Source organism: Pollicipes pollicipes, unplaced genomic scaffold (assembly GCF_011947565.3).
Source record: "Pollicipes pollicipes isolate AB1234 unplaced genomic scaffold, Ppol_2.1 Scaffold_3447;HRSCAF=4054_pilon_pilon_pilon, whole genome shotgun sequence".
NCBI lineage: Eukaryota > Metazoa > Arthropoda > Thecostraca > Pollicipedomorpha > Pollicipedidae > Pollicipes > Pollicipes pollicipes.
Genome location: NW_023596297.1, coordinates 32,894,063 through 32,919,275, shown reverse-complemented (window position 1 = coordinate 32,919,275; position 25,213 = coordinate 32,894,063). Strand labels below are relative to the sequence as shown.

General features: G+C 49.4%; 1 protein-coding gene across 1 annotated transcript in view; it reads left to right on the top strand.

The window, feature by feature from the left end:
- The first annotated feature begins 374 nt into the window (after window positions 1–374).
- The window catches only part of LOC119092464 (soluble guanylate cyclase 88E-like), a 35,260-nt gene continuing 10,421 nt past the window's right edge, over window positions 375–25,213 (top strand). Inside the window, exons 1-6 of the mRNA XM_037215426.1 lie at window positions 375–542; window positions 17,826–17,952; window positions 19,257–19,411; window positions 20,420–20,628; window positions 23,289–23,412; window positions 23,840–23,987. Of these exons, the coding sequence (XP_037071321.1) occupies window positions 375–542; window positions 17,826–17,952; window positions 19,257–19,411; window positions 20,420–20,628; window positions 23,289–23,412; window positions 23,840–23,987 (931 nt within the window). The remainder of the gene's footprint in view (window positions 543–17,825; window positions 17,953–19,256; window positions 19,412–20,419; window positions 20,629–23,288; window positions 23,413–23,839; window positions 23,988–25,213) is intronic.

The window sequence follows — 25,213 nt, the reverse complement described above, 5'->3', positions numbered from 1 at the left end:
GAAGTTTGAAAGCAAGAAACCCCACCGCTGGCCACCGAGACACTTTGTTCACTCCGAGTGGGCCGCCATCTCACGAAGGTCATCACGTCTCCGCTCATCACACCGTTCCGGCGCTGCTAGCGAGCGGAAGCGGAAGGCGTCCGGCGTTCTACTTATAACGACGGCTCCCGTCCAGCTCCAGTTCGGTTCTGTCAGGTTATTATCGCTTTCCGCCCGCTTTCTACCCATCTTCTGTTCGGCGCCCGCCTGCCTCCTGTCCGGCTCTTGTCCGGCTCCTACCCGGCTACTGCCCGACTCCTGCCCGGCTCCTGCGCGAGTCCTACGCGAATCCCGCCCGGATCCTGTCCGGCTCCAGCCCGGCACCCGGCGCCACCATGTATGGCCTGTTGCTGGAGAATCTAGCCGAGTTCATCAAGGTCGGCTACGGCGAGGACCAGTGGGAGGCGATCCGGCGCGAGGCCATGGTGGACATGCCGTCCTTCTCCACCCACCAGGTGTACCCGGAAGGTCTGCTGCCCCGGCTGGCCAAGGTCGCCTGCAAGGTGAGTCACTAAGGGTCCCGTCCTGGCAATGACGTGTCGGAGAAGCTGGCGTGGAATGATGCTGCTCTCATCTCCGGCAAAGCGGCTTATATCATGTTACGTCACAATTGCTGGTTACGTCACCATTGTTGGTTACGTCACGATTGTAACAGGTGTAACAAGACACTCAATGGTGCCAAGAATTGGTTGGTGTGGTAAACAGCGTAAGATCATATTTACCACGGCATATTTTCGGCACGAACGTTTCTAATCTTCACCCGGAGTAAAATACGCCATAGCAAGGCAATCTGCGCTGCTCGAAGCAATTCAGCAACCCATAATCGTAAGATTTCCTTTGCAACGTGCTAGCCCTTATTGCTTTCACTGATACGCTTCCGCGATGGAGGCTGATGACCGGCTTATGGTGGCTTACGAATCAAATCCCCAGTGTTGCCAGGTGCGCGCCATCTTACGCCGGCAGAGTTTACACAATGTCACGGACGGATACTGTGAGAAGTTTCCCTACGCTGGCAGCAGAACTTTAACTATTAGGTGTCTAAGTCTTCGATCCGAGTACAAATTCCTGTAAGTGTAGGTTGCATTTTGAGTAAGTGATGAGCGCACGTCAGCGCCTGTCGTCACCATCCTCACCGGCAACGTTGGGGTGTCGGATCCATACTCGGAAAATTTAGCCGACTCGATGTTCCGGAAAACAGTTTGAAGCGTTCAGTAGGTTTTGACACGTAATCAAGCAGACTGTGTCAATAGATCTATCATGTAGCGATGAAAAGTTAGTCCGTAGGGCCTGAGAAGACACCACATCTTGGACCAGAAATCCCCTATCATTTTTGCTTCATTCATATACACGCTTTAAGCAAGGCGTTTTTGTTAATAATCTTTTCAAAGTATTCATGATGAGCCCATTTACGTTGTGTGGCATGCATAATGTACAATATGTGTTCAACACGTTTTTGCAAAGCTACCTGGCAAACCTGGCAAACCTGGCAAAACACACATTTGTGGCTGGTTGGGTAAACAGCCACAAAAATAAACAGCTGCAGAAATAAGCCGCGCGAAGTGAAATAAGCCCTCATTGTTCTCGTGACTGAATTACTCAAACTGTCCAAATGTCACCAAACAGCGGAAGTCGTTCGTTTCGTTTGGCACAATGCCAAACTTAGCCTGGGGAAATAACAAACACGAACATCAATCTTGGCAAGCATAAACTGCACTGGCGGCAAGCAATATGGCCCAAATATAACAAACGTCTGGTGCAAATGTCACTTATTATTTTTGATTGGCAATAACGGAACGTTTGGGTACCAGCCAGCATCTTGTTTTCTTCGAGTCATGGTAATGAAGACCCCGCGGGAAAGGTCACGCGCCAGAGTAGCGTCGGCTTGGCCTTGGTCCGTACGACGTCGAGGAAACTAGGTCCCCAATGGGATAATGGAAGGACCCTTCGTCAGTCATGGCCTCCAGTAGGGAAGAGGGGCCTCCATCCCATCTCAGCTAATGGCCCGTTCAGCCGAACTGAAGTCTCTGTGTCAATTCTTGGACCACCTGCAGAGATAATGAATCTTGTCGTGTCAATGAGGGCCCCATATACTGATCTAGGGCCAACCGCCCTGGACAGAGGGCCTTCCGCGTCAAGGAGGCCCCATATACTGATCTAGGGCCAACTGCCCTGGACAGAGGGCCTTCCGCGTCAGGGAGGCCCCGTATACTGATCTAGGGCCAACCGCCCTGGACAGAGGGCCTTCCGCGTCAAGGAGGCCCCATATACTGGTCTAGGGCCAACCGCCCTGGACAGAGGGCCTTCCGCGTCAAGGAGGCCCCGTATACTGATCTAGGGCCAACCGCCCTGGACAGAGGGCCTTCCGCGTCAAGGAGGGGACCAACGTATGATGCCGCCGTGCCGCCAGGATGGCAGCCAGTGGGCACTCCACGCTTGGACAGACTGGCCGTTCATCTCTTGGCCAGGAATGATAAAGTGCTCCCAGTGTTCTACCCATGGGGACCCTTTTCCGGAAAAAGTGAAGTGGTCTCATTAGTCTATAACAGAGTGGATCGAAATTAAGTCAAAAATGAAGAAGGGGCCCGCCCATGAACGTCCTGTTGCCGAATTGACTTGTGACTCAAACGGCGTAAGCAGCGCTGAGCCCGCGCACTAGCAATCTTAGGAGCAAAAACAGTTATGGCCAGAGTTGCATTGCCCGGACCACCACACGCCACTACCCGGCGGGCGTCTGGCGCGCGGAACGACCGTCGTGAAATAATGTTCCCAGAAGTCTCTCAGAATCGATTCGTACCGTTGGAAGGTCAGACTAGGGCGTATTTCTCATCTGCATAGTTTATGACGCCTTTGAACAGATTAAAAGCTACAGCAACACGAAAAATAGAGGATAGAGGATTTCCCTCATTATTTCAGTATCTATGCTAGATTCTGGCACCAGTTTACGGTGCTGTAGATGTTGATCCGTTTCCTTCATCAATCTAGACATTACACAGGTGACAAATACGCCAGGATTGCCTTTTAAGCGTACCAATTGTTGCCCCAAATGGTTCAAAGGCGATTCTTTCAGATGCGTCATCATTTTCGTCCGCCCACCGCCCAACGCCGAGTGTCAGACGTGGGACCTTTGGAAACAGCAACATCGGACGTCGGATTATTGTTTCTTAGACTCAGAGCGCGCATGTTCAATGCTATGTGGCATGACTTTTATGCATATAAATTCTGGCCTAAGGCTGAACATTCTCCAGCGAGCACGGGCTGGCCGCGTGAATGTAGGCCGCATTCCGATCTACAGTCAACGTTCACGTGGTCCTCAGTATACCTGTAAAATCCAAAAAAAATCCGACAAAGGCATAAGTGCTACCGATTTAGAAAAAAATCCACTCCACCATTGCCAAATGAATTGCACTGGTGGTTTATTTCACGCAATCATTTAACGCCCGCTTCCTCCATAACAATGTCTTCAAAATAAAAGCAGAATTGCATTTTCCGGAGACTCTACTGGCTTCTCTTCCAGTTAAAGAAAACGAAAATGGAAATGACACGAAAAAGTCGCATCCTTGAAATCAAGTGAGCTAAATCTAGTGATTTTTTTGGGGGGTAAGGCCTTATAAAATCGAGATGCCCTTAGACGGCGCTGTCCCCCCCCCCCCCTCCCCTGCCAAGGCTCTGGCTGCGCAACTGAATGTCAGTCATGAGCATTACACCACTGAAAGAGGAAATATTTTTTTGTGGCCTAGACCTTACTTGGCACTGCTGTGTGGGGAGACGGTTTATGGATGCTTCGTGAGCACTCTCCACCCTCTTCCAATTTTTTTTTCGAGAAACATTTCAGTTCAGTTTTCCATAAGCTCTTTGTACTCACTGCGCTGCCTTCTGAGCGTAAAAAACTGACGGCCCACTGCAGACGAAAACTTACCACATGTTTGCTGCTTTTTCGATCATGTGCATGAATCAGTACAGAATGGGATGGGTGGATTGGTGCAAAAGCAGAACTATTAAAGCTGAGCGCCTCTCCTAAAAGGCGACAGTCATCGCCGTCAGAGAACCCACGGCACACCGCCCACGCGTCCGGTCTGCAGGCTGAGATGGGCCAGGCGTCCGCCGCCGCTCCGGTTCACACATACAGCCGTCTCCAGCGGGCGATGGACCCCTGGCCCCGTTGACGCCATTCATTCGTGCTGAAAATTGCTTGATTGCAAAGATTGTAGAAAGGCTTGGAAATTTTTGCGCTACTAGCTGCCGAGTGTAATTTTGGAAACCGTTACCTCCCAGATAGATAATGGGTTGTTAGTTATAAGTTAAACCCACGCAAGTTTTTGGTGATGTGATCTGTTTTACGCAGCACCGACATGCTATTCTGATGACAGTGAGAATAAAGCAGTACATATATACATATAAATGAACGTTTTATGACGTCATGTAACCGTCGACTTGAGGTGATCCATCAGCCTCGTTTAAATGAGCAGTAAAGATAGTAATTTTACTCAATCAGTTCACTTTAAAAATCTTTCTTAGCGACAGCAAACGGCATATTTCAGTAATGGCTATTTCAACACCAATGACGCCATTATTATCCCTGTACATGCATTCGTTCTTGCCAGAGTGGCGCGGTGTGCCTCGAAGTGCGTCATTAGGCATTAAGCAAAGCCAGTCGCACATTTCAACTGGTCAAACCGAATGTTTGAACGATGGAAAAAGCAGTTTGTCTGGGTAAATACCCCAGCGAGGCATTTTCAGAGATGCTGCCAGCTTGTTGGCAGTTACCGCAGCCATTGTTGCTTTTACTCGTGTTTCGAGATAGTGAGCGCGATATCTAGAAGACCCGTGAGCGCGATGATGGTTGTCGAAGAGCGCAATCAAAGGATATCGGTGGTGTCCAGCCTCGGGGAATGCTTTGGGAATTCTGGAACCCTAAATATGTCCATAAAAAAGTTATTGATGTGTTTAGGTGTGACATGAGTTTGACTGATCACTTCCAGGTAATATATATATATATATATATATATATATATATATATATATGTATGTATATGCAAACGAAATATGCAAACGCATACTGCGAGCGTGCGTACAAAGTCGATATATCAAACGGTTACTGAGTTATGGCTCCTAAAAGTCAAAATGTCAAATAGGAAATATTTTGAAAGTTCTATTGATTTTGACGCTGTTGTGTATTCCCTTACGAGCCTCCATGAACTGAATATGTGTGATAGAACGTCTGGGTCTGTTGGTATAATGAGCTCAGAGTACGCTGCTGTCCGCCAGTATGCCGGTATTGCTGGCACATCTCGAAGTGTGGTATTTTGCATTCCTGGGTGATTTTGGACCGCCTGGTTATGTTCACCTGATAGTCTGACCGAACAGATTGCTTCTGATGACCTTGTGTGGTGTGAAGTGACACGTGTGCCTCCATTGAAACTTATATCTTTATGCTAACATCACCTATCCTGGATTTGACCATGCTCCGGAGATGGGGTTGGGCAAACCTGAAACAGATGGGTCAAACTCTAAACAACCTGCGAATGGGATCAAATTTTTGGGTGTGGTGATGATGATGATTTGGGGTTTTACGGCGCATCGACTGCTGTAGGTCATGCAGCGCCCATACATTTTGGGGTAACTTGACCTGAAAACGGCATTATGAATATAAAAACCTGAAAAACGTGAGTTCAATGGGGAAAATTGAAGGGGCAAGGGCCATTTTGGAAAAAAAAACTGAGAGGCATCTCTTCCTCAGCGGTCTCCCCCGAGGTAGCTGGGCATACTCATGTGTCACCAGCTACAGGTGACACTTGCCTGTCACCTTTACTTACCCGTCACCTGCACACACTTACCTGTCACCTGTAGCTGGGTATCGCACCTGTCGGTGACATTTAGGTCGGTGACTCGCTTAAGCCGTTAAGACACCTTCTAAAGATGCCATGGCATTGCCTTTGAACACATGTGGTTTGCATCCTCAGTGACCTGCATCCTTCTCGGCGACACCTGGTTTGCCACGGACTCCAGGCGATGTAGGCATAGGTCACTGTCATTGCATTGTTAAGGACATTACCCCGCTGCCTGGTGGAGAGGTCGGATCGTTTTCATGACGACTATTGGAGGGCCCTTAGTAAGCGAATTACGCTCTTCATTGCGATTACACGGCACCGAATTGGTTTGACATGGATGTAATGGTTGTGAGTCACAAGTTCAGAAAAGGCTCAGGCTCTTACGTGCTTTCCTGGAATCTGTAATTATCAGCACCTAGTCACGTGCATATCAATGCATGCCATAAACCCATTTTTTGCCAAAACCCAAACCCAAATTTGGTAAGAAGGGGCACGTGCGCTCGGGGCTACTATGTGCTTTGAGAAGAAGTCCGTGCTTTCTTCTCAAAGTTGGGGGCTGCAGCGCTTTTCCCAACTCAATAGGAAACTACATCCCTGGATTAAGTAGTGTTAGCGACCACATTATCGTAGATGTGAAGGCTGCAGTATTCCACCCGAGAGCATATGCGAAACGCCGTCTTAGAGAACCAACGCCAGCTGGTGAGGAAAAGGTTAAATGCCGTTCTAATTTTTGGGAACGCAACGGATTTCGCTTCCTTTCATATGGGTGCTCCAAAACGAACTCCACTTGGTAAAATGGTAAAAGCTACTCTGATTCATTCAAAACCTAGACTCTAGGGACATCATTTCTAGCAAGACTTTGACCATCTTGGGTAAGCATGACCCAGTTGCCCCTTTCCCTCCGGATCCACTCTTAATTTCGTCTCGCAGAAATCGACAGTTGCAACGTACCACGCGAAACACGCGGGTCTCGATCTAGAGTCAAACGGATAGGATTGCAGTGGTATCGATAATCACTTTTAGAAGCAATTCCGTTCACAAATGTTTCCAGAATACTGGCCGCTGTCGTCGCCGTCAAAATCTGGATTGGCTATTTGGGATACGCTTGCCAATCATCTGGGCCCGTGTCCCGGTTACAATGCCACTTTCAAATCATGTTTTCCCCAGGTCTGACCATCACCCGCAGGTTGTCCCCAGATCGACCACTCCAACCTACGTTTGTCCGACCCCATCTTTGAAACGTGGACACATCCAGGATAGGTGATGTTAGTCGAAGGAGATACGATGTCAGTGGAGGCATACATATGGTATCACACCACTCATACCATGAACAACAATCTAATCTGTCAGACTGGCAGGTGAACATACCCAGGCAGTGCGGAACCACCCAGGAATGCAGAAGATCATACTTCGAGATGTGCCAGAAATACCGGCATACTGGCGGACGGCAGCGTACTCTGAGCTCACTGTACGCACTGACCCAGGCGTTCTATATTCACATATATTCAGTTCACTGAAGGTCGTAGAGGAGTTCATGACAGCGTTCAAAATTTGTAAAACATTATGAAAAACATTCTTTATTTATAGTCATTGGGTTATTTAATAACCCACAATCAATTCGCGTTATGAAAAACGGCGAATCAAAGCGAATGTGAAGAAGACAGGTCAGATCAATTGCATTTTGGGGGAGACAGGCGTAAGCTTTTTTGACCTCTGGCACACAATGCGACACGTCTGATGACATACGACAATGCGACGTCACCAAGCACTCCCAGCCAGGTCGGTAGGCCTTTGCCGCCAGTTTAGATTAATCAGCTTGTCATACATCAAGGCGAAGCCGAACGTGGCCGCGACGTTAATTGCCCATATATTTCCCGGTCGTGTCCAGTGACTGTGGACTGCCGCGCCGTCTCGCGCCCCATGACCCCCACGACTGCCGCCAGGATAGTGCGAGACTCTGTGGCCCGCTGAGATCCACTGCCGTGGTTTGCGTCCTGCTGATGTGGACCATCGGCTGCACCCCGCTCACGGGCACACACCAACGTTGGCTGCGCTCTGCTCTCGGAGATCGATTTCTGTCGGCTGCGTCGCGAGCACGGTCATTTTTTGCCATCAGGTGGTCGCGCATGCACGGCGAGGGCCCACCACCGGCCGTAACCCGCCCGAGGGGGAGATCCAGCTTAGTCGTCCGCCAGTGGGCATCACACGCCGTCGTCTGCTATGGGGATCGAATCAAATCAGTGGTGGGGATTCAACTCACGTTGGCTGCGCGCTTACGGGTGTCCGCTGCTATCAGATGCACATCAACCGTTGGATGCACTAAAAACGGCTGCGTTTCGAGCGCAGGAATTTTTTTCTTTTTCTCTCACTTTTCTCTCTCGCGGGGACCAAACGGCGATCGGGTGCCTAGCTTCGGAGATCCACTCAGCGCTGTCGGATGTATCCCGAGTATATCCACTCCCATCAGCTGTCTCAGGTGTCTTTAGCGTCAATCCGATGAGGATCCCTCACCATCGGCTGCGTCTCGATCAAGATCATAAACATCCGCCGGCACTGGCGCATGCGGATCCACACCATCGGCACTGGTGCATACGGATCTACGCCATCGGCACTAGCGCATACGGATCCACGCCATCGGCTATAGTTTGCTCGTGGTGGTCCACGTATAGTAGTCGTAGTGGTCCACATGTAGTGATCGTGGTGGTCCACATGTGACTCCTTCTGAATAACAGAAAGGGACGGTAGTGCTTGACGTTGAAGTGTAGCATAGGTGGCACACACGTGCGCTGCATGAAGCGGCGGCCTTCACAAGGGGCTCAACCATTACCCAGAAGTTATCAGGGCACTAAGGCTTCTGAAGTGTTTGCGTGTCACGCCACAGACGTAACGTCGCATCCGACCAGTTGGGAAGACTCACATCCCATCCTCGTGCCCCGCAGGCCAGGGGAATTGCCATCTGTACCGGCACTCAATGGCACACGTAGGATGGTCACCAGGATGGACTTCTGACCAGCGTCTTTTCTTGGAACTGAGTGTCGTTGACATTCCCATTTCCAAGCTGTCTTTTTATGCGGCAGCCAACGCAAAAACGCAACTTTGGCAAGCCATTTGATAGTGGTCAGCATGCGCAGCGTGCTGTCAGCCGCACTGATGGGGTCTTGAAAGCACCGCCGCAAACCAGGTCGCCTGCAGACGACAGAGCTGTGGACACTCACGTCTGTGCAGCACAGGTGTCGCGACGCAGCGCCCTACCGTGTAAAGGGACAAAAACATGCGCCAGATGTGTCGCGTGCAGTTGGCATCGCATCAACATCCGTAGCGGCGTGTGCGGTAGAGCAGCAGCTGGTTATTGCTCGGCAATATGTCAGAAACCGGCGGCGCTGGGCCACACGGAGACGAATACCAACATGCTCTATCGTCTCCATCACATGCAAATACCGCGACGCAGAATGGCGTGCGAGGTTGGTTGGGGCACTCAGAGCGTGTGCCAACGTTCAGGGCTCGCTCAGCGAACCCTCGCCAATCAGCCAAGCCTCATGGCACCAGCTAAACGAATAGCGCCCCAGTCGGGCTGTCTCAGCGCGGAAAGGTCGCAGAGTGTGTCACTAAGACATCAGGTGGTACCCGCAGTGAGGAGTCGCGCGCGCCAGACCAGAGATCCACGCATTGGCTGCAAGGAATGCAACGTCATGTACCTAGCCACGGTGAAGCCGACGGTAGTCCAGTACATAAATTGCATTATAAAACTATGATATGAATCCTATACACTAGATAAGTTGTTGATTTGGTCGAGGGCGCCACAACTGTTTGGTTACTCGGGGCAAATGACTAGTGTTTTAATGATGCGACTTTACGTAGTGCAAATTAAATAGCATCAAAAATCATGGAACGACAGCGGAGTGCCCTCGCTGGCCAACAGACTAGTAAAGGACTTCCAAACTAATGGCTGTGAGAAAAAAAACACGTTAAACATATTATGGGAGCCTCAGCGTACGACACGGGAGCAATAGCCGGACAGATAACGCGCAGACGTTCTATGCTGTAGCCTTGGTGTAAACGACCAGCATATGGATCATTGCCATAGGCTCCCCGTGGCGTGCTCGGAACGAACGCTCTTCTCCACTTAAAAGGTACTGGTGAGAAGCATAGGTGTGACCAATACGATACAAGTGTAACGTTGAGTAAATTTTTAATTTATACTAAGCGACGGCGCCGGCAAATGAGCGTAGCGTGGCGCAGGTCCTACAATGGTGAATATATTTGAAATTTGAGTGGATGTCATGCTTCTAATATTTGAAAATAGCCTCAAGGAATTGTACACTGCATCACACTGGCAGCGTGTGATAGCTTTTAGCAAAAATTCCAGCATATTTCATGGGGAACTGGTACAACCATTCTAAAACACCCCAGCTTCGAACGCACGACCTTTCGATGCAGGTCCGGCGAGTCACCAATCGAGCTGCCGAGACCATCTGCCATGCTTCGCAGGTCAGAAGGTTCACGGCGAATTGTGCCTGAAAACTTTGACCCAGGGCGACGTGAGAGTTAAGCTTTTCTGGACAAAAAAGTTCAATTGATCGGCGCAAAACGATTAACCAACATTTCGTTTCCTTCGTCGTTCCGTCTGTCTGCATCATGTCGCGCTGCGTCTTACCCAAATTGAATGACGGCCCACCGAGTAATGGTATTTGCAAACCATTGCGCATGTACCCGAGAGATAGCGCACTTCGTCATACAAAGCGTGTTTTTAGCCCACTGGCTTTGCTTAGGCGCGCAGGTGGTGTTATAGTGTGACAAGTGCGAAACAGGCAAACAGCCAGGAATTGTCTGGGATTCGAAGCGGAGAGGGGGAGGGTCTAGAAGAGCTTTGAGTCCCTTCTTTCTATGCATCTCCCCCCCCCTTCCCATAAGTAGCGAATTATTATATACATTAGTAGCGAATTATTCCAAATGTTAGAGGAGGAGCTTGAGACCCACAGTCCCATCCCCTTGCACTATAGTTCCCGCGTTTATACAGACTTTCCCAGCTGCAGCCACATCTCGTCACCCATCGTCGTACGGTGACGTGCACGTGCAGACAAGCGGTCCGCTGGACTCGTCCGTTTTTGACAGGCATTTACCTTTAGTAAGCTTTTTGATTCAGCTTTATCTTATTTATTTGTGCATCGGAAAGGATGAGCAAGAGCGCCGGTCGAGTGCGTCACATGAGTTACCCACTAGAGAGATGTAAAGCAAGGTGCCAATATTAGCTCAACGGTAGATAACAAACCAACGCTACAATATCAAGAAGAGATACATGCACACACACACACACACACACACACACACACACACACACACACACACACACATATATATATATATATATATATATATATATATATATATATATATATATATATACGCGGGTGATGCTGAAGGCCTTGGCGTAGGTCCATTTTGTAAGTTTGTTGCTCGCCGATCTTTGACATCTATTGATTGTACTAGCTTTTCGGAATGACAAATTGCACCTTCAAAGTTACACACACAACATACAAGTGACGAATATATGATGACATATTACAGTTGGGTACAACATCAGGTTTCATCAAGTTCAGTTTAATCGCCAAATTGTATGGAGTCTAAATTAGGTGGTTTACCTTTTTTAGGAGCATAATAACTGAAGTGGCAAAACTCGTGCTGAATAGTAAGACATACCATCTACGGATGGTATCAATCGTCCCTAAATGAGGGGAAGGGTGGCCGAGGGATTTGTTTGCTTGCTCAGTTCCGGTGACGACGCCTTGATCGTGACGACCTCGAGAACATCAAGCTTCCTCCCGTTTGATGATAATGTTATGACGATGGTGTTTCTGGTGAGGTCGTCTCGGTCGATATCCCGGCCGTGTGCTTTTCGCGCGTGCTCTTTTGGAGTACCGTCAGTCAAGTGCACCGCCTTGGAAGTGTGGCGATAGTGACGCCAACGTAGTTTGATTGCTTTAGGAGCCTGAAATCTCTCATGTCACAACGAAATTGGTAAACGGCGTTGGTTCGTTTCAAGGTGTCAGAGCTGGCTGTGATGTTATTTTTTTATGATAAGCTGGGTGACCTTTCTGTTTTGTAGTAGGTGGCGAGTGTTATCTTCTCATCCTGGTTGATTGGCTTGGCACTTTCAGATATAATTTTTCTGGACGATATGCTCGGTTCTCTGATTAATTTGAGACATTTGATTCTGATAAAACAGCTTGATTGGCTTTGGTTTTTGTTGTATGTATGTTGCATGCATGTCGTTGCACGTATGTTGCATGCATGCATATTGCCGAGCCATCAAGCAATCTGTTTCTCCATTCTCCTGGTTTTCTCCGAGAAATCACGCTATTGCTACTGTCTCATCTCATCTATGTGAATAATGTTCCTCGCGAATGCACTGAACAATTTACGTTGTTATGGATTTGGTTTATGTTTGATGACGGCAGCTTTTGTCTGATAACGTGACATAAAGCTGCTGAACTCATGGTCGATGGCACTGTTTGAGTGGCCATTATTTACTAGGACTTGCCTGATGCGCTGCAGTTCACTGTGTATTGGAGTCCAATCAAAGCAGGGTTTAGCGGCTCTTCGGGAACGCACTACACTGCTATTTTACCGGTCTGGGCATTCGTTTTTTGCACTGAGGCGTCGTCCAGCATCTGTTGGCTTTTTGTGCACTGTCGTCACGAATCGCTCTTGGTCAGCGATGACGTCTATGTTTCAAAATGGAGTGTGGTTATTGACGCTAAGTTCGTAGGTGAATTGGAGAGCTGAAGCTTACTCCATTCTGTTTTTTTTTAAATTCAGTCAGTTGGCTTTTGTCACTGACGCCTATGAAAATGTCATCGACATATCACACATTAAGTGCGGGACGAAAAGATACATTTTCAAGGACTGTTTTCCTCATGGCACATGTATGCGTTGACAAAAAGCGGCCGAAACACCAACACGAAAAGAACACGGCCTGGGCATCATTCGAGACAACCTCATCACAAAAACATCACCACCATAATATTATCATCAAACAAGAGGAAGCTTGATGTTCTGGAGGCTGTCACAATCAAAACATCGTGACCGGAACTGAACAAGCACACAAATCCCTCAGTCATCCTTCACCTCATTAAGGGACGATCGATGCTTTCCGTAGATGGCATATCTTACTACTCAGCACATGTTTGCCACTTGAATTAATATGCTCTTAAAACATGTAAGCCAGCTCATTTAGACTCTATACAATTTGACAATTTAACTGAACTTGATAAAACCTAATTGTTATATCCAACTGTAATATGTTATCACATATTCGTCACTTGAAGGCTGTGTGCAACTTTAAAAATGGAATATGTCATTCCTTAACGTCAGTACAATCAATAGATGTAAAACACCGTCGAGCTACTTTTAGTCTCAGTGGTGAGCAGAGAGACATAATTAGAAAACTGAAGCAAGGACTGAAAAAACTTATAAAATGTACCTACGACAAAGTCTTCAACAGTACTTGCATAGAAGACAATTTGCTGCCTACATATTCCAATATATGTATATATATGCATATGTACATGCATATATATGTATATACATATATACAGATATGTATATATATATATATATATATATATATATATATATATACATAAGTATGTAAACATAGATGTATAATATAAACTTAGAAGGCAAATTATCATTTAAAGATGTCTTGTTACAAAATCACAGCGGACTCATCATTGATGATCTTCTTGGATATTTTCTCCAGACATCTGATGGCATTCCTTGCTCGTTCCCGATGTTCATTTATATTGGCACCAAAGCTGATGATATAAAGAAGATATTTACTGACATATTGCATGGTCTGGTATTAGTTATATTTTTCAACGTTTCATCCTTCATTCGACATTTTCTAAAGTGTCGATTTTAGACAAAGCCGATATAATCGCATATTTGTAACATCCAAGTCTTCTCGTGCTTGCGCATATTGGATCTTGTGCCTAAATACATCCGTTTTTGTAATACCGGTGTGGTGCAAACATACTCAATATACATCACAATACAGAGCTGGGCATTTACATACCACAAAGACTCCTCACTGACAGATAACAACGTTCACCCGTGATACGCAAAACACTCACTGATCCTGCGCCCTCCGCCCTAATGGTGACCCTCCATACAGATGAGGGGTTCCACACACATTTATTTGTTAATGAGAGGATGCCATCCGCAAATGTGTGTATTTCTAGAGCGATGAGTCTCCATCTCCATGTAAAGCGTGAGATGACTTGCGACTTGATGACTTGTGGTGTGTTGAGTATTTTGCGTGTCAGGTGTGTTTTATGTTGGGTCTCAAAGTGTGTGCATGGCCGCCGTTTTGCGGGTGCATAGCCAGACGTCTGGAGAGTGTCGCTATAGTGTGGTCAATACATACACTATTATGTAGGAGGACGGAGTCTCCTATGTTGCATTTATAGTTGCATATGACATTGATTTCTTTGAGTGGAGCCGAGTCATGTGAAGAATTATTTTCTGCGATCAGCGAGGATGCAGTCGTACTAGTTTGATGCTGCCATTAGTATCCTTCGTTTGACAATTGTGATGGACAATGTCGTGCAGAGTTTTTCGTCAGCTTTGTAACCAGGGTACATCACGTCTTTTTAAAGAACAGGCGGTTCGTGTTCTGGTGTTCTGTTTTTGGTTTCGGATTTAGGTACTGTCACACAATCCAGCTGATCTGATCCTACGCAGTTCGCACGTCGTGATCGTTGTCGGCTGGGATTTGTTTGACCCGCCTACGTTCCTTTGTGCTCCTGCACAAAGAGCCATGGCGAACACTGCTTGAGGGCGCGGTGGATGCAAGTCCGTATGACACTTGTTTTGTACCTGTCGGGACACAAGCTCTCTCTGGCCAGGCATTTGCTGCGCGCGTGTGCACGACACAGTATTGAATGACAATTGCCTATGCGTGAAAGATCGGCGGTGATTGCGCGACTCCTTCAGCCTCGTCTCTCGCTCTTTTCGCCTTGCAAATGCGCTGCGTCAAAAGGTGGATTGTGATCGAGGGAAACCTTGGCACGATGCTGGTGTACTTGAGATGAAGCGTCTCACCCAGCAGTGCGTGGGCGCCTCGAGGAACACCGCTTGGCACGCGCTCGGAAATGTTATTTAAGGTAAGGGTTTTACCGCTGACAACGGCGAAATGGCGGGCGCGTCCAATCCATTCTAACTGTGTCGTCGAAGAGGCATGGTCAGTTCTCAGCATGCGAAGGTGGTAGATTTAAACATACCACAAATATGGGCGAAACTGTTATAACATGGCATGAATAATTTTATAGATAATACAATTATTTAAAGGATATATCGATTTCATTTGTAAGAAGGTATCACGTAAAATGATTAATTTTGTATTACAGGTAAATTGATGTCTTCTCTAGGTCTTTGGGGCGCTGTTTTTGGCGTGGCACATAAGAACTCTACGACTTGATCGCCTTGCGCCATGTCGACCCTTCCCGCGCAGCCCCGAGACGACTTTGGCAAGCCCAACGTGTCACATCGGCGTCGCGGTCCCCAAGGCAAAGGCTGGACTGGGGTTATCTAAGGTCAAGGAGAAATAGGCGTGGCCGGATGCAGAGTCACTTGTGAAATGCAGTTTTGGGATTTGTTTTGAAAAGAGCCGTAGCTGTCCCACGAATGATCGCCCACCGGCACCGGCCACCTTCGCCTAATCATGCCGGATACATGCGTGCAGGGACATTGCGTCACCTCCATCCAGTGACACTGGCCACTCCTGCCTGATGACACGGGCCACCTCTAACGAATGACACTGACCACCAATGTCCAGTGACACCAGCCACCCTGTCCAGTGACACCGGCCACACCGCTGGCGGCGCGGCCGCACGCTGGTGCAATCTCGCACCCGCCGCCACCGCGGACGGCCGGCGCTGACGGGGCGGCTCGAAAGCGCAGCGGCGGCTGCGGATCCTCTTCGGCCGGCTCGCCACTGAATACTGAAAGCTGCGGACAGTGCGACTGATTCCCAGCCCCGGGAACCGTGTGATGAGGCGAATGTGGTGGCTGGGTTGGACGAACCTTACTCGCGTGGAGATGATTCATTCAAGTAGATGTCCATAGCTAATGATCTTCGTTCATATTTGCTTGGCATAGTGAGAGGAAGGAAAGGCCAAGTGGGCTATGCTGGAAATGATACGGCTGCATTGGACGCATCTTGCCTATCCCATGTGCCATAACTATGTACGTTTACATAAAATGTCCCGCGAGGTGGCTGCATAGCGTGGCACGCAACCGCAATGAATACTAGGTATAGGCAATAGGAGCGTCGTGAACACCTCACTCGCTAGGGATTTTACGAATCGCACACTGCAACCAGCGAGGATGGCTGGAGGACACCTGAAATTTCACAAGATGTGATATCGATGTCCAGTTGATGGGTAGTATATAAGTCAGCCATGATGAACATTGGTAAAAACTTCGTAAAAGACGTGTGTAAGCTGTGGCTTACAGTTAGTGCAGCTGAATGCCACGGATCAGTGAGTACAGGTAAATGTTGCAGATCAGTGCGCGCCGAATCACTTGAAAGAGCCGTATTTACGCCCGTATTTGATGTTAGGAAGTTAACTAACTCTTACTAATATGCCTGGATCCGGCCACTGCCCTCAGGAATTTGTGCGTCTTTTTATAGTGAGACCTCTCGAGCTTATCGATATAGCTGCCTCCTGCTGCACGAAACCAAACAAGCGTTATAATGGCGCGAACATTATGTGTTAAAGCCGTGACAACAGCGCCTGAATCATGCCGAAATTTTCTTAGATTTAGGTTCGAACACCACGAGCATCCCGCACAGAATTCTCCGCCGCCTTGCGGACGAGCCATATGGCAGCCCAGCGACATGTGAGACACCCATCCGTTGTTCTGGACTGGAAGCCATTGGCGCCGCTGTAGATGGCTTCAGTCAATTTCCGGTCTGGCCAGCGTGCGGGGATGCAGGACCTGGCCTACAAGAGATGACAGGGCGGATATATGGCTACGTGTCAGCAGCGGTCATTTCCTTCAATAGGATGTCGTGACTATTGGATTCGATTGGGTTGGATTAGATACTGCGGCCGTTCGATCGATGCTACGCGTACATAAAATCTAAGGTCATTCCGTCCTCATTGTTGTGCTAATAACATTATTTTACCGAACATAGTAAATGTTTAGTAATGTACGAAATCAATCACGAAACTGCAGCCTGCAAGTGCGGCAAACGAGATTGCGCTAGGCTATGCTAATAGTATGCTAACTAGTTTCTCATTAAATGCGCATCAGAATATGGTTCCATATGCGACGTTTAATATACAAAAAAAGATGCGCAATATTTCTTGAAGAAATATTTCACCCAGGTTTTTCAACTTTGATTTACGTTGTAACAGCTGGCATAAATGGGACCACAGTAGCTACGCGTCCCTGTCTCCCATCAAACCACGTTAAAGCGCACAGTTTGCAGAGCCACATGTGTAAAAAATAGCTCCTTGCTAGAAGATTCGTTCCCTAGGCAAGACTGCTAGATGTTAGACCGTGTATCAAAGCGGTCACTATGCTGCGCCGTACCAACATTAATCCGCATGTACCACTGTTCAAAGGAGAATTGGAACGCGCAATCTTGTTGACTAACATCAAAGGGGAAAACATGCCAGAATTTTCTACTTCATGAACACAGCAGTTTGTTTGTTGTATGATCCAGACCTTTAAAAAGGAGCTACAATACGAGATAAAATTCACAGAGAGATCGTTAGGAATGCTTTTTTAAGAATCTAACAAAGCTGTTTTTGCTTATTTTTTTCCCATTTTGTCTTCAACACAAACTATTGTTTATAAAAGATAAGCGTAATGCCAGGTCAGCTCCTGCCACGGAACCCGTGTCTCCAAACTCAGTCACACCTGAAGAACACGTCATTCTTGGCGCAGGTCCTGAAGGTCACAGAGCAGGAATTCTTCGAAAACATGGGCGTCTTCTTCGTGAACTTCGTCGGCCAGTACGGATACGACCGAGTGCTCTCCGTCCTGGGGCGGCACGTGCGGGATTTTCTCAATGGTGAGTGAAACACTGCCCCGCACAGATCCCTGGAAATGTGGGGCCTGACGCTCACTGCTGTCGTAAAATCAAACCCTTTCGATTCCACCTAACGTATTTTGCTCCTGGCTGCCACGAGTGACCGCAAGTGCGACAAACGGCCTCTGACAGGCGTCGATTCCGTCCTTCAGAGACCATCCCCCACACTTTTCCGCTGGCGACTGTACACCACTAGCATGGCCGCGTGACTGCCTTGACCCAGTCCGCCCCCGCTTCCAGGGCGCCGCCGCCGGCCGGCCGCTACGTTCCCCTCCATAGCAATCCTCACCACCCGTCCTCACTCCCGCTGAGGTAACGGTGACGCCGGTCTGGCAACAGCTGCCACGAGCTTATGCAACTGCGTGGAGACCTTCACCAAACCGCGAGTGGGCGGTGTTGACATCGTTAGCGCGAGTTCTCCAGAATCCTGTTGAGTTGGCCTGGGTTTTCACAAGAGGGTCTGACGTTACATTGCAGCCGGATAAGCAGAAATATTAGATGTGGTAGCTGGCCAGTCGTTCGTGAGCTGCAAAGTGACAGCACCCAAATTGCATCCAACAGCACCCAAAACACAGTTCACATAACACAGCCTCGAGACCAAGCTGGAACAGACAGGCGCCGACTGTGTATCGAAGTTTTGCTGAGCTTTGCTGAACCGTTCCAACATTGATCGGCATGTGCCATCAGTCAAGGGAAATTTAAAACGCACGATCCTGTTCAGACACAGCTGAAAGACACAGTGTGCGCATGTCGTACGCGCTTTGTGCTGCGTTAGAGTGGGACCCAGGCATTCGTCCTCAGCTTTCTATTGCCATTGGCATGTCAGGTGAAAAGCTACCATAGCTACGCGTCTTGATGACCACACATCTGAATCTGAATCTGTAGCCCGAGCTCTCAGACGCTTTCTTAAAATTGCGTTTGAGGACGACGAGCGACAACGCCGCATCACTGAATGATTCAGAAGTGTGTAGTCTGCATCTGTGCTTATTCTGTGTCCGACGAAAGTGTGTACTGACATTGACAGCCATCTACTAGCAAAGCGTGTCGCGCGTGTTGGGGGTTCATACACAGTGGATGTCGCCGCCACCCTTCGGCACTACGAAACGAAGAGCTCGCTTGCCTAAATGTTGGATTTATACAGCACTCGTGTGGAAAAGCTCTGCTAGGGCCGCAGCATATCAGCCTGATAGGCCGAAATTGCCACCGAGGTGACTGGATGGTGAACGTCTAAAGCCTATGGTATCCCACGAAGGCAGCGCCAGGTGACGGTCCCCATGTCACGGCAGGCCTGGACAACCTGCACGAGTACCTCAAGTTCTCTTACCCGCGCATGCGGCCGCCGTCCTTCTTCTGCGAGAGCGAGACGGCCACGGGCATGGTGCTGCACTACCGCAGCAAGCGCAGGGGCTACGGCTTCTACACCATGGGCCAGATCAAACAGGTGAGCACCTGCGGCGGCGGCCGCCGCACACCCAGCAATCAGTACACGTGCCCGTTGCAGCGCGCAAAGCCGCGGCAGACGAGAGGCTGGAGCATGGGAGCCGGGGGCGAGGTGAACTGACCCGATATAAACCAGCTCGCTCCATCTTGCCAACGGCATGGCTGCGGTTGGGCGGGTTGGCGGCAGCGGAGGGCGAGGCCAGCCCGGGGGGGGGGGATGCCGTGCCGGCGTCCGTCGGGCCCGTGGCAGGTCGTCCGTTTACGGCCGAGCGTTGTGCCATGTGCTGCCGCACCAGTCTCAGCGATGCGCAGCGGCGCAGCGGCCAGCGGCTCCCCAGCTCAGCGGCCAGCGAGGGCGGCCAGCGACTCCCCAGCTCAGCGGCCAGCGAGGGCGGCCAGCGGCTCCCCAGCGCAGCGGCCAGCGGCTCCCCAGCGCGGCGGCCAGCGAGGGTGGCCAGCAGCTCCCCAGCGCTTTGAAGCGGGCTGACGAGGGAGGATTGTGTCGATCTCGGGGAAATTATACCGACAATTAAAAATAAAGACCGCGTGCTGCTCGATATCCCAAGCGCGCAACTGTGTGTGTACAAAACTCGATGATGGGAGGCACCTTTTCTGTGCCTTGGCATGACACGGTCGGTTGCTGGCATGGCACGAGCGCGCTACAGTGATGAAATCGACCCTGAACAGACGAGAAATTAAGGATATTATGTTTCTCCCGAGTCCAGTCCATTGCTGACAGTGTAATTGTTGGATTTGGAGGTTACATAGATCTATTTGTATCCGGAATGCCGCCAAGTGCCTGTCCTCGACCACAATTCATTGCTGCGAGCCATTGGCAATTTACGGAGTCCCGTTGGTTATTTCTGCTGTCCGGAGCAAGTGGCATCGCAGGCTGCCTCCTGCTCTAGGTGGGGCGGCATCTACGACGCAGATATGAAGATCGAGCTGGTGCGCGAGGACTGCTCATGGACTCATCCCACGCGACCTCACAGGCTGCCTCTTGCTCTAGGTGGCGCGGCACTTTTACGACACAGATATGAAGATCGAGCTGGTGCGCGAGGACTCCTTCATGGACTCGTTCCACGTGACGTTCCAGCTGACATTCGACAACCAGGCCTACCGCGAAGCGCACTCGTTCCAGCTGGTGCGGGACGAGCAGAGCTTGCCCATCAGGGCCAGCATTGTCTTCGAATTGTTTCCCTTCTCCATTGCCTTCACGTGAGTGGGGTGCGAACGATCAATCCCTGTCTGTAATCATCGTGCGTGTAGAACGTCGTCCCGTTGCATTCGCCCTGCGACAAGCCAGCGAATTTGGTGAGGCGCAGCAGCCCAGGGTGCGTACCAGTAGCTTATTGCCCCGGCTGATATAGACTCTAGGCCTTCTAATGACACCTGATTTGTGTAGATAGGTCCCTTAAAGCCACAGCGCATCGCTTCCCCGTCCTTATTAACTTGAAATCATGCGTGTTGAGTTTGTTAGCAGAAGCAACCATCCCAAATGATGGTGTTTTATAACCCAGGCTGGAACGTCCACTGGGCTTTCCAATGGCACATCATTTGCCAAGATTGGTCCCAAACAGGGACAGAGCAGCGCTCCCCCTCCCCTTTTGGCCTTGAATAGGACTTTGCAAGCTCTTCTTGATTGGTCCATTTTGAGAGCCTTCATATTATGAAATTCAGACTGATTACGAAAAGGATATCAGACTCTCGGATAGTGTACAAATGACGATCCATTTATACACAGCCAGTTCGAGACGGCGGGAATGTGGCGCTAACCTGTCCTCCGACCTTGAAGTGACTTTGAAACTTGCCATTGGAAAGTCTTTTGTCGTCGTAGGCTGTAATGTTTGTCTGGCTTTCAATTTGGTGCCGTTTTTTGCAGATAACTTTCATCTGACATTACCACTGGCTGACTTTGTTTCCTGTCCCCCTGCACGTAAAAGTGCTTACGATAGAGCAGGCGGGCCACATTTTCGTAACCAGCGGGTGTGGTTTGGCTTACGAAAACATTTTTAGAGGAATCAGAACTCGTCACTGAATTCTGACGCGAATACGTTGTTGACTTAATGGGCGCCGCCGCCTCTGGCAAACAGTAGCCAGCATTGCGCCAATGGCAACCTAAAAGCGATGCTGGCTTGATTATGGCATTCCATATACCTTTGTAGTTTTGCGGACGCAACTCAACCTTATTTTTCCAGAGGAGCGCGAATTTCGAAGGATAAAAGGCACCTACATTGGCTCAACAAACTGCCCGCAATCCTGAAAATAATGCACTGTAAATAGGGTCAGCACGATCTAGTTATCCCACTGCTGTCTGGCCTGGCGCGTGGTGTTTTTCCCGTCAGCGTCGCGGTGGCCATCCGGTGGCCAACTGGATCAACAGGGGAGGGAGCCTGCGTCGTCGGCGCACTGGGCTGGGCGCGGCACGGTTGGCTCGTGCGTCACTGTCGGGCACAGCCCAGCCGAGCACGGCAGACGCCGGGAGAGAGCCGGACAGGAGTACGAGCGGGAGAGAGAGAGAGAGAGAGAGAGAGAGAGAGAGAGAGAGAGAGAGAGAGAGAGAGAAGAGAGAGAGAGAGAGAGAGAGAGAGAGAGAGAGAGAGAGAGAGAGAGAGAGAGAGAGAGAGAGAGAGAGAGATCTGGTCACTGGCAGATCTCTCTCCAAACCTAGAGAGAGAGAGAGAGAGAGAGAGAGAGAGAGAGAGAGAGAGAGAGAGAGAGAGAGAGAGAGAGAGAGAGAGAGAGAGAGAGAGAGAGAGAGAGAGAGAGAGAGAGAGAGAGAGAGATAGAGAGAGAGAGAGAGAGAGAGAGAGAGAGAGAGAGAGAGAGAGAGAGAGAGAGAGAGAGAGATCTGGTCACTGGCAGATCTCTCTCCAGCAACCTTGCAGGTTTTTAAGAACAAAACGGTTTCCCACTCGTCTTTTGGGGTTACAAGTTTAAGCTGACGTAACTGCAGCGCTCTGGCTCAGTCCGCCACTGGCAGATCTCTCTCCAGCAACCTTGCAGGTTTTTAAGAACAAAGCGGTTTCCCGCTCCTCTTTTGGGGTTAAACGTTTAAGCTGACGTAACTGCAGCGCTCCGAGTACGTCAGGGCCGACCGCCAAAACGCACTTTATCGACCGTTGGCCCTGCGTGACGAACGCGCTACGCTGAGCTTGCCATTCGGCGCGTGCCCTGGAAGGCTGGAGGTGCTCTGAAAGCGTGTCCTGGAAGGCTGGAGGTGCTTTGAAAGCTCCTCCCGTGAAAGGGTGGGGGCGGGAGCAAAGTCCGCCCGTAATGTCAGGGAATATGCAAGCTAAGACGACAAATTACAGCTCGCATTTGACAGCCACAATATATCTTCATCCAAACTTTAGGGCACTGAATTAATTTCTTGTTGGTCAAAACAGATACAGTGTGCGAAAACATGGCATGTGGGTTTAATTATGCACACGCGTTTCGCCATCATTTATGTGCTCTTGTCAACATTTTAGGTTGCCTGGCATGCCAAGCATTTATACGTTACCACGAAACAAGACAAAATTTAAAACGAAGGAGGTTGGGGAACACTAAGATTCGACCCCAGGTCGCGCTCGCTCGCCCCTTAGTGTACGCGCCCCTAGTACTCCCCCTTTCTCACGTGAAGAAATTCAACCCGTCTCTTACGTAACGCCTCATCGGCCAATGACTTGTGAATATTTAGAATTATGTTGAATGTGTTCTTTTCAACGACGCACCTCGTGCTTACTGGACAAATGAAACACTTCACTTTCACTTTCCGCTTTTTTCGTTCAGGACATACCAGGAAAAAAGCTAGCGTAGTACTTATCTCGACCGCTCCCGATCCTTGTCAGCGCGCGCAGTAACAGCGCCCCGCCCCCGGGCCACCTTCTCAACAGGTCAAACCTGGTGGTAAAGAATCTGGGCCAGTCTATGATGACCATTCTTCCGGAGCTGATAGGAAAGAAGATTGACGAGTGGTTCGACTTGGTTCGGCCGCTAGTCGAGTTCCGGTTTTCTGGGGTGAGTTCTGTTTTCCACCCCGCGTCTGCGCAGCGACACCCACTATGCCGCATCGATTAATACCCATCTTCCGTCTACAGCCACTGACCTCGTCGGGGTATATCGCCCTCCGGGATAAATGAGCGTCATTCCGGAGCACTCTCAGCGCTGCTACGGGCGCGCGCAAGTTTTTTGTATTCCGCGGGGGGAGTGCACCCATCACCTGAGAGAAGACAGCTATCCCTCACATAAATGTCTGCACACCACATAGCCCACACCGTGGATGCACGCAACCACAGATGCGAACAATACGCACTGTTCGGCGCACCATCACCCACGTCATACGCGTCACAGGGCGGATCTGGCTCAGGCCGCACTGCTGACTGCATGTGAGCGCTCCGCCGTGGCCGCCATACCATGTGACCGCATCACGAATTGGGCGCCGCAGATACTGAAGAAGACGAACAACATATTTGAGCTGATCTCTATCGACGCGCCTTCCCGCCTCCGCTCCATGGACAGCAAGACCTACAACAATCACATGGTCGACAGCGACGACGAGATGTTCGTCAAGGAGAAGAACCTGCGACTGAAGGGTGAGGTGTCAGCGGGCCTACTGCGGCTGCATCGGCAAACGGAGCTCTGGAATTCTGTGAGCTCGACACTGAATGCTGAAGACGAAATAGAGGGACGTTGACTGTGTTGATGCACAGCATCATGTGTTGTGAAAAGTGGGCACGGTTTCATATGCAGAGATAGTGTAAAATAATGCATACAAGTAATATATAATAGACGATAAAAGGTATGCATATAAAGATAAACAGATAATAAAAGAAATAAAAAACAAGTGTGAAATAGATGAATTTGGCGTCCGAATCAAAACGATCGAACTTAAATACGTATTCCGACTCATGTGCAGCAAAAGCAACGAGTTCGGACTCTTGCCCAGTTAATGTGGAGAAGATGAGCTCGGTGGGCTTAGACTCAGCTTAAGATACTGCGGCCAAAGCTGGACGAGACCCTCGACATAAGGATCCTAAAACTAGTCTTTCAATGAGCGCAGGAGAATTCAATATATATCACACATATATATATATATATATATATATATATATATGTATATATATATATAAATATGTATACATACATATATATATATATATATACATATATTTCATTTTAGGGCCTAGACTGTCCACAAAGCGGAATGCACACAATCTATAACGCAATGTGATGTTCATGGCCGACCGAGAAAGATGTGACGTAAAGATGCTGGCTCCCTAGCGTTCAGTTTAACTTGATATCACTATTTAGGGTCAAAATAGCACATATCTTTCTGTACTGAACTTCGCTTCTACTGCGAACGTCTCGCCCCAAGAAAAATGTGTTTATTTCGGGCACATTCTGAGTGCGGTTTTGATTCGCAACCTGCCAGCATCCGAAACCTAAACGATCGGAAAGAGTGCAGTCGTGTAAACATTTTGACGCCTGTCGGCCCGAACTCGTCGCTAGCGCGCAGCGAGATGGCCGCCATCCAGCTGCCCTGCGTCGGCCGCGCCGGAGCGTCGTCTGGCCGCGTGGAAACGCACGCAGAGCGGTGACGACGCCGCGGCGTTACGGACCGCTGGACGGAAATTGGTGTGGCGGCGGGCTGTTGTTCGCATGTGAGTAGAGCTCGCGTGCCGCGTCACGGCCATCGCGGTGGGCACAATACCCCTGAGGCGACACGGGGAGTAGCACACGTAGTGGCGGGGGGTTAAGCGGGAGCATACAAGATCAGCACTTTTTGGTAACTTCTTGGGTGGTCTGGGCCAAACGTGGG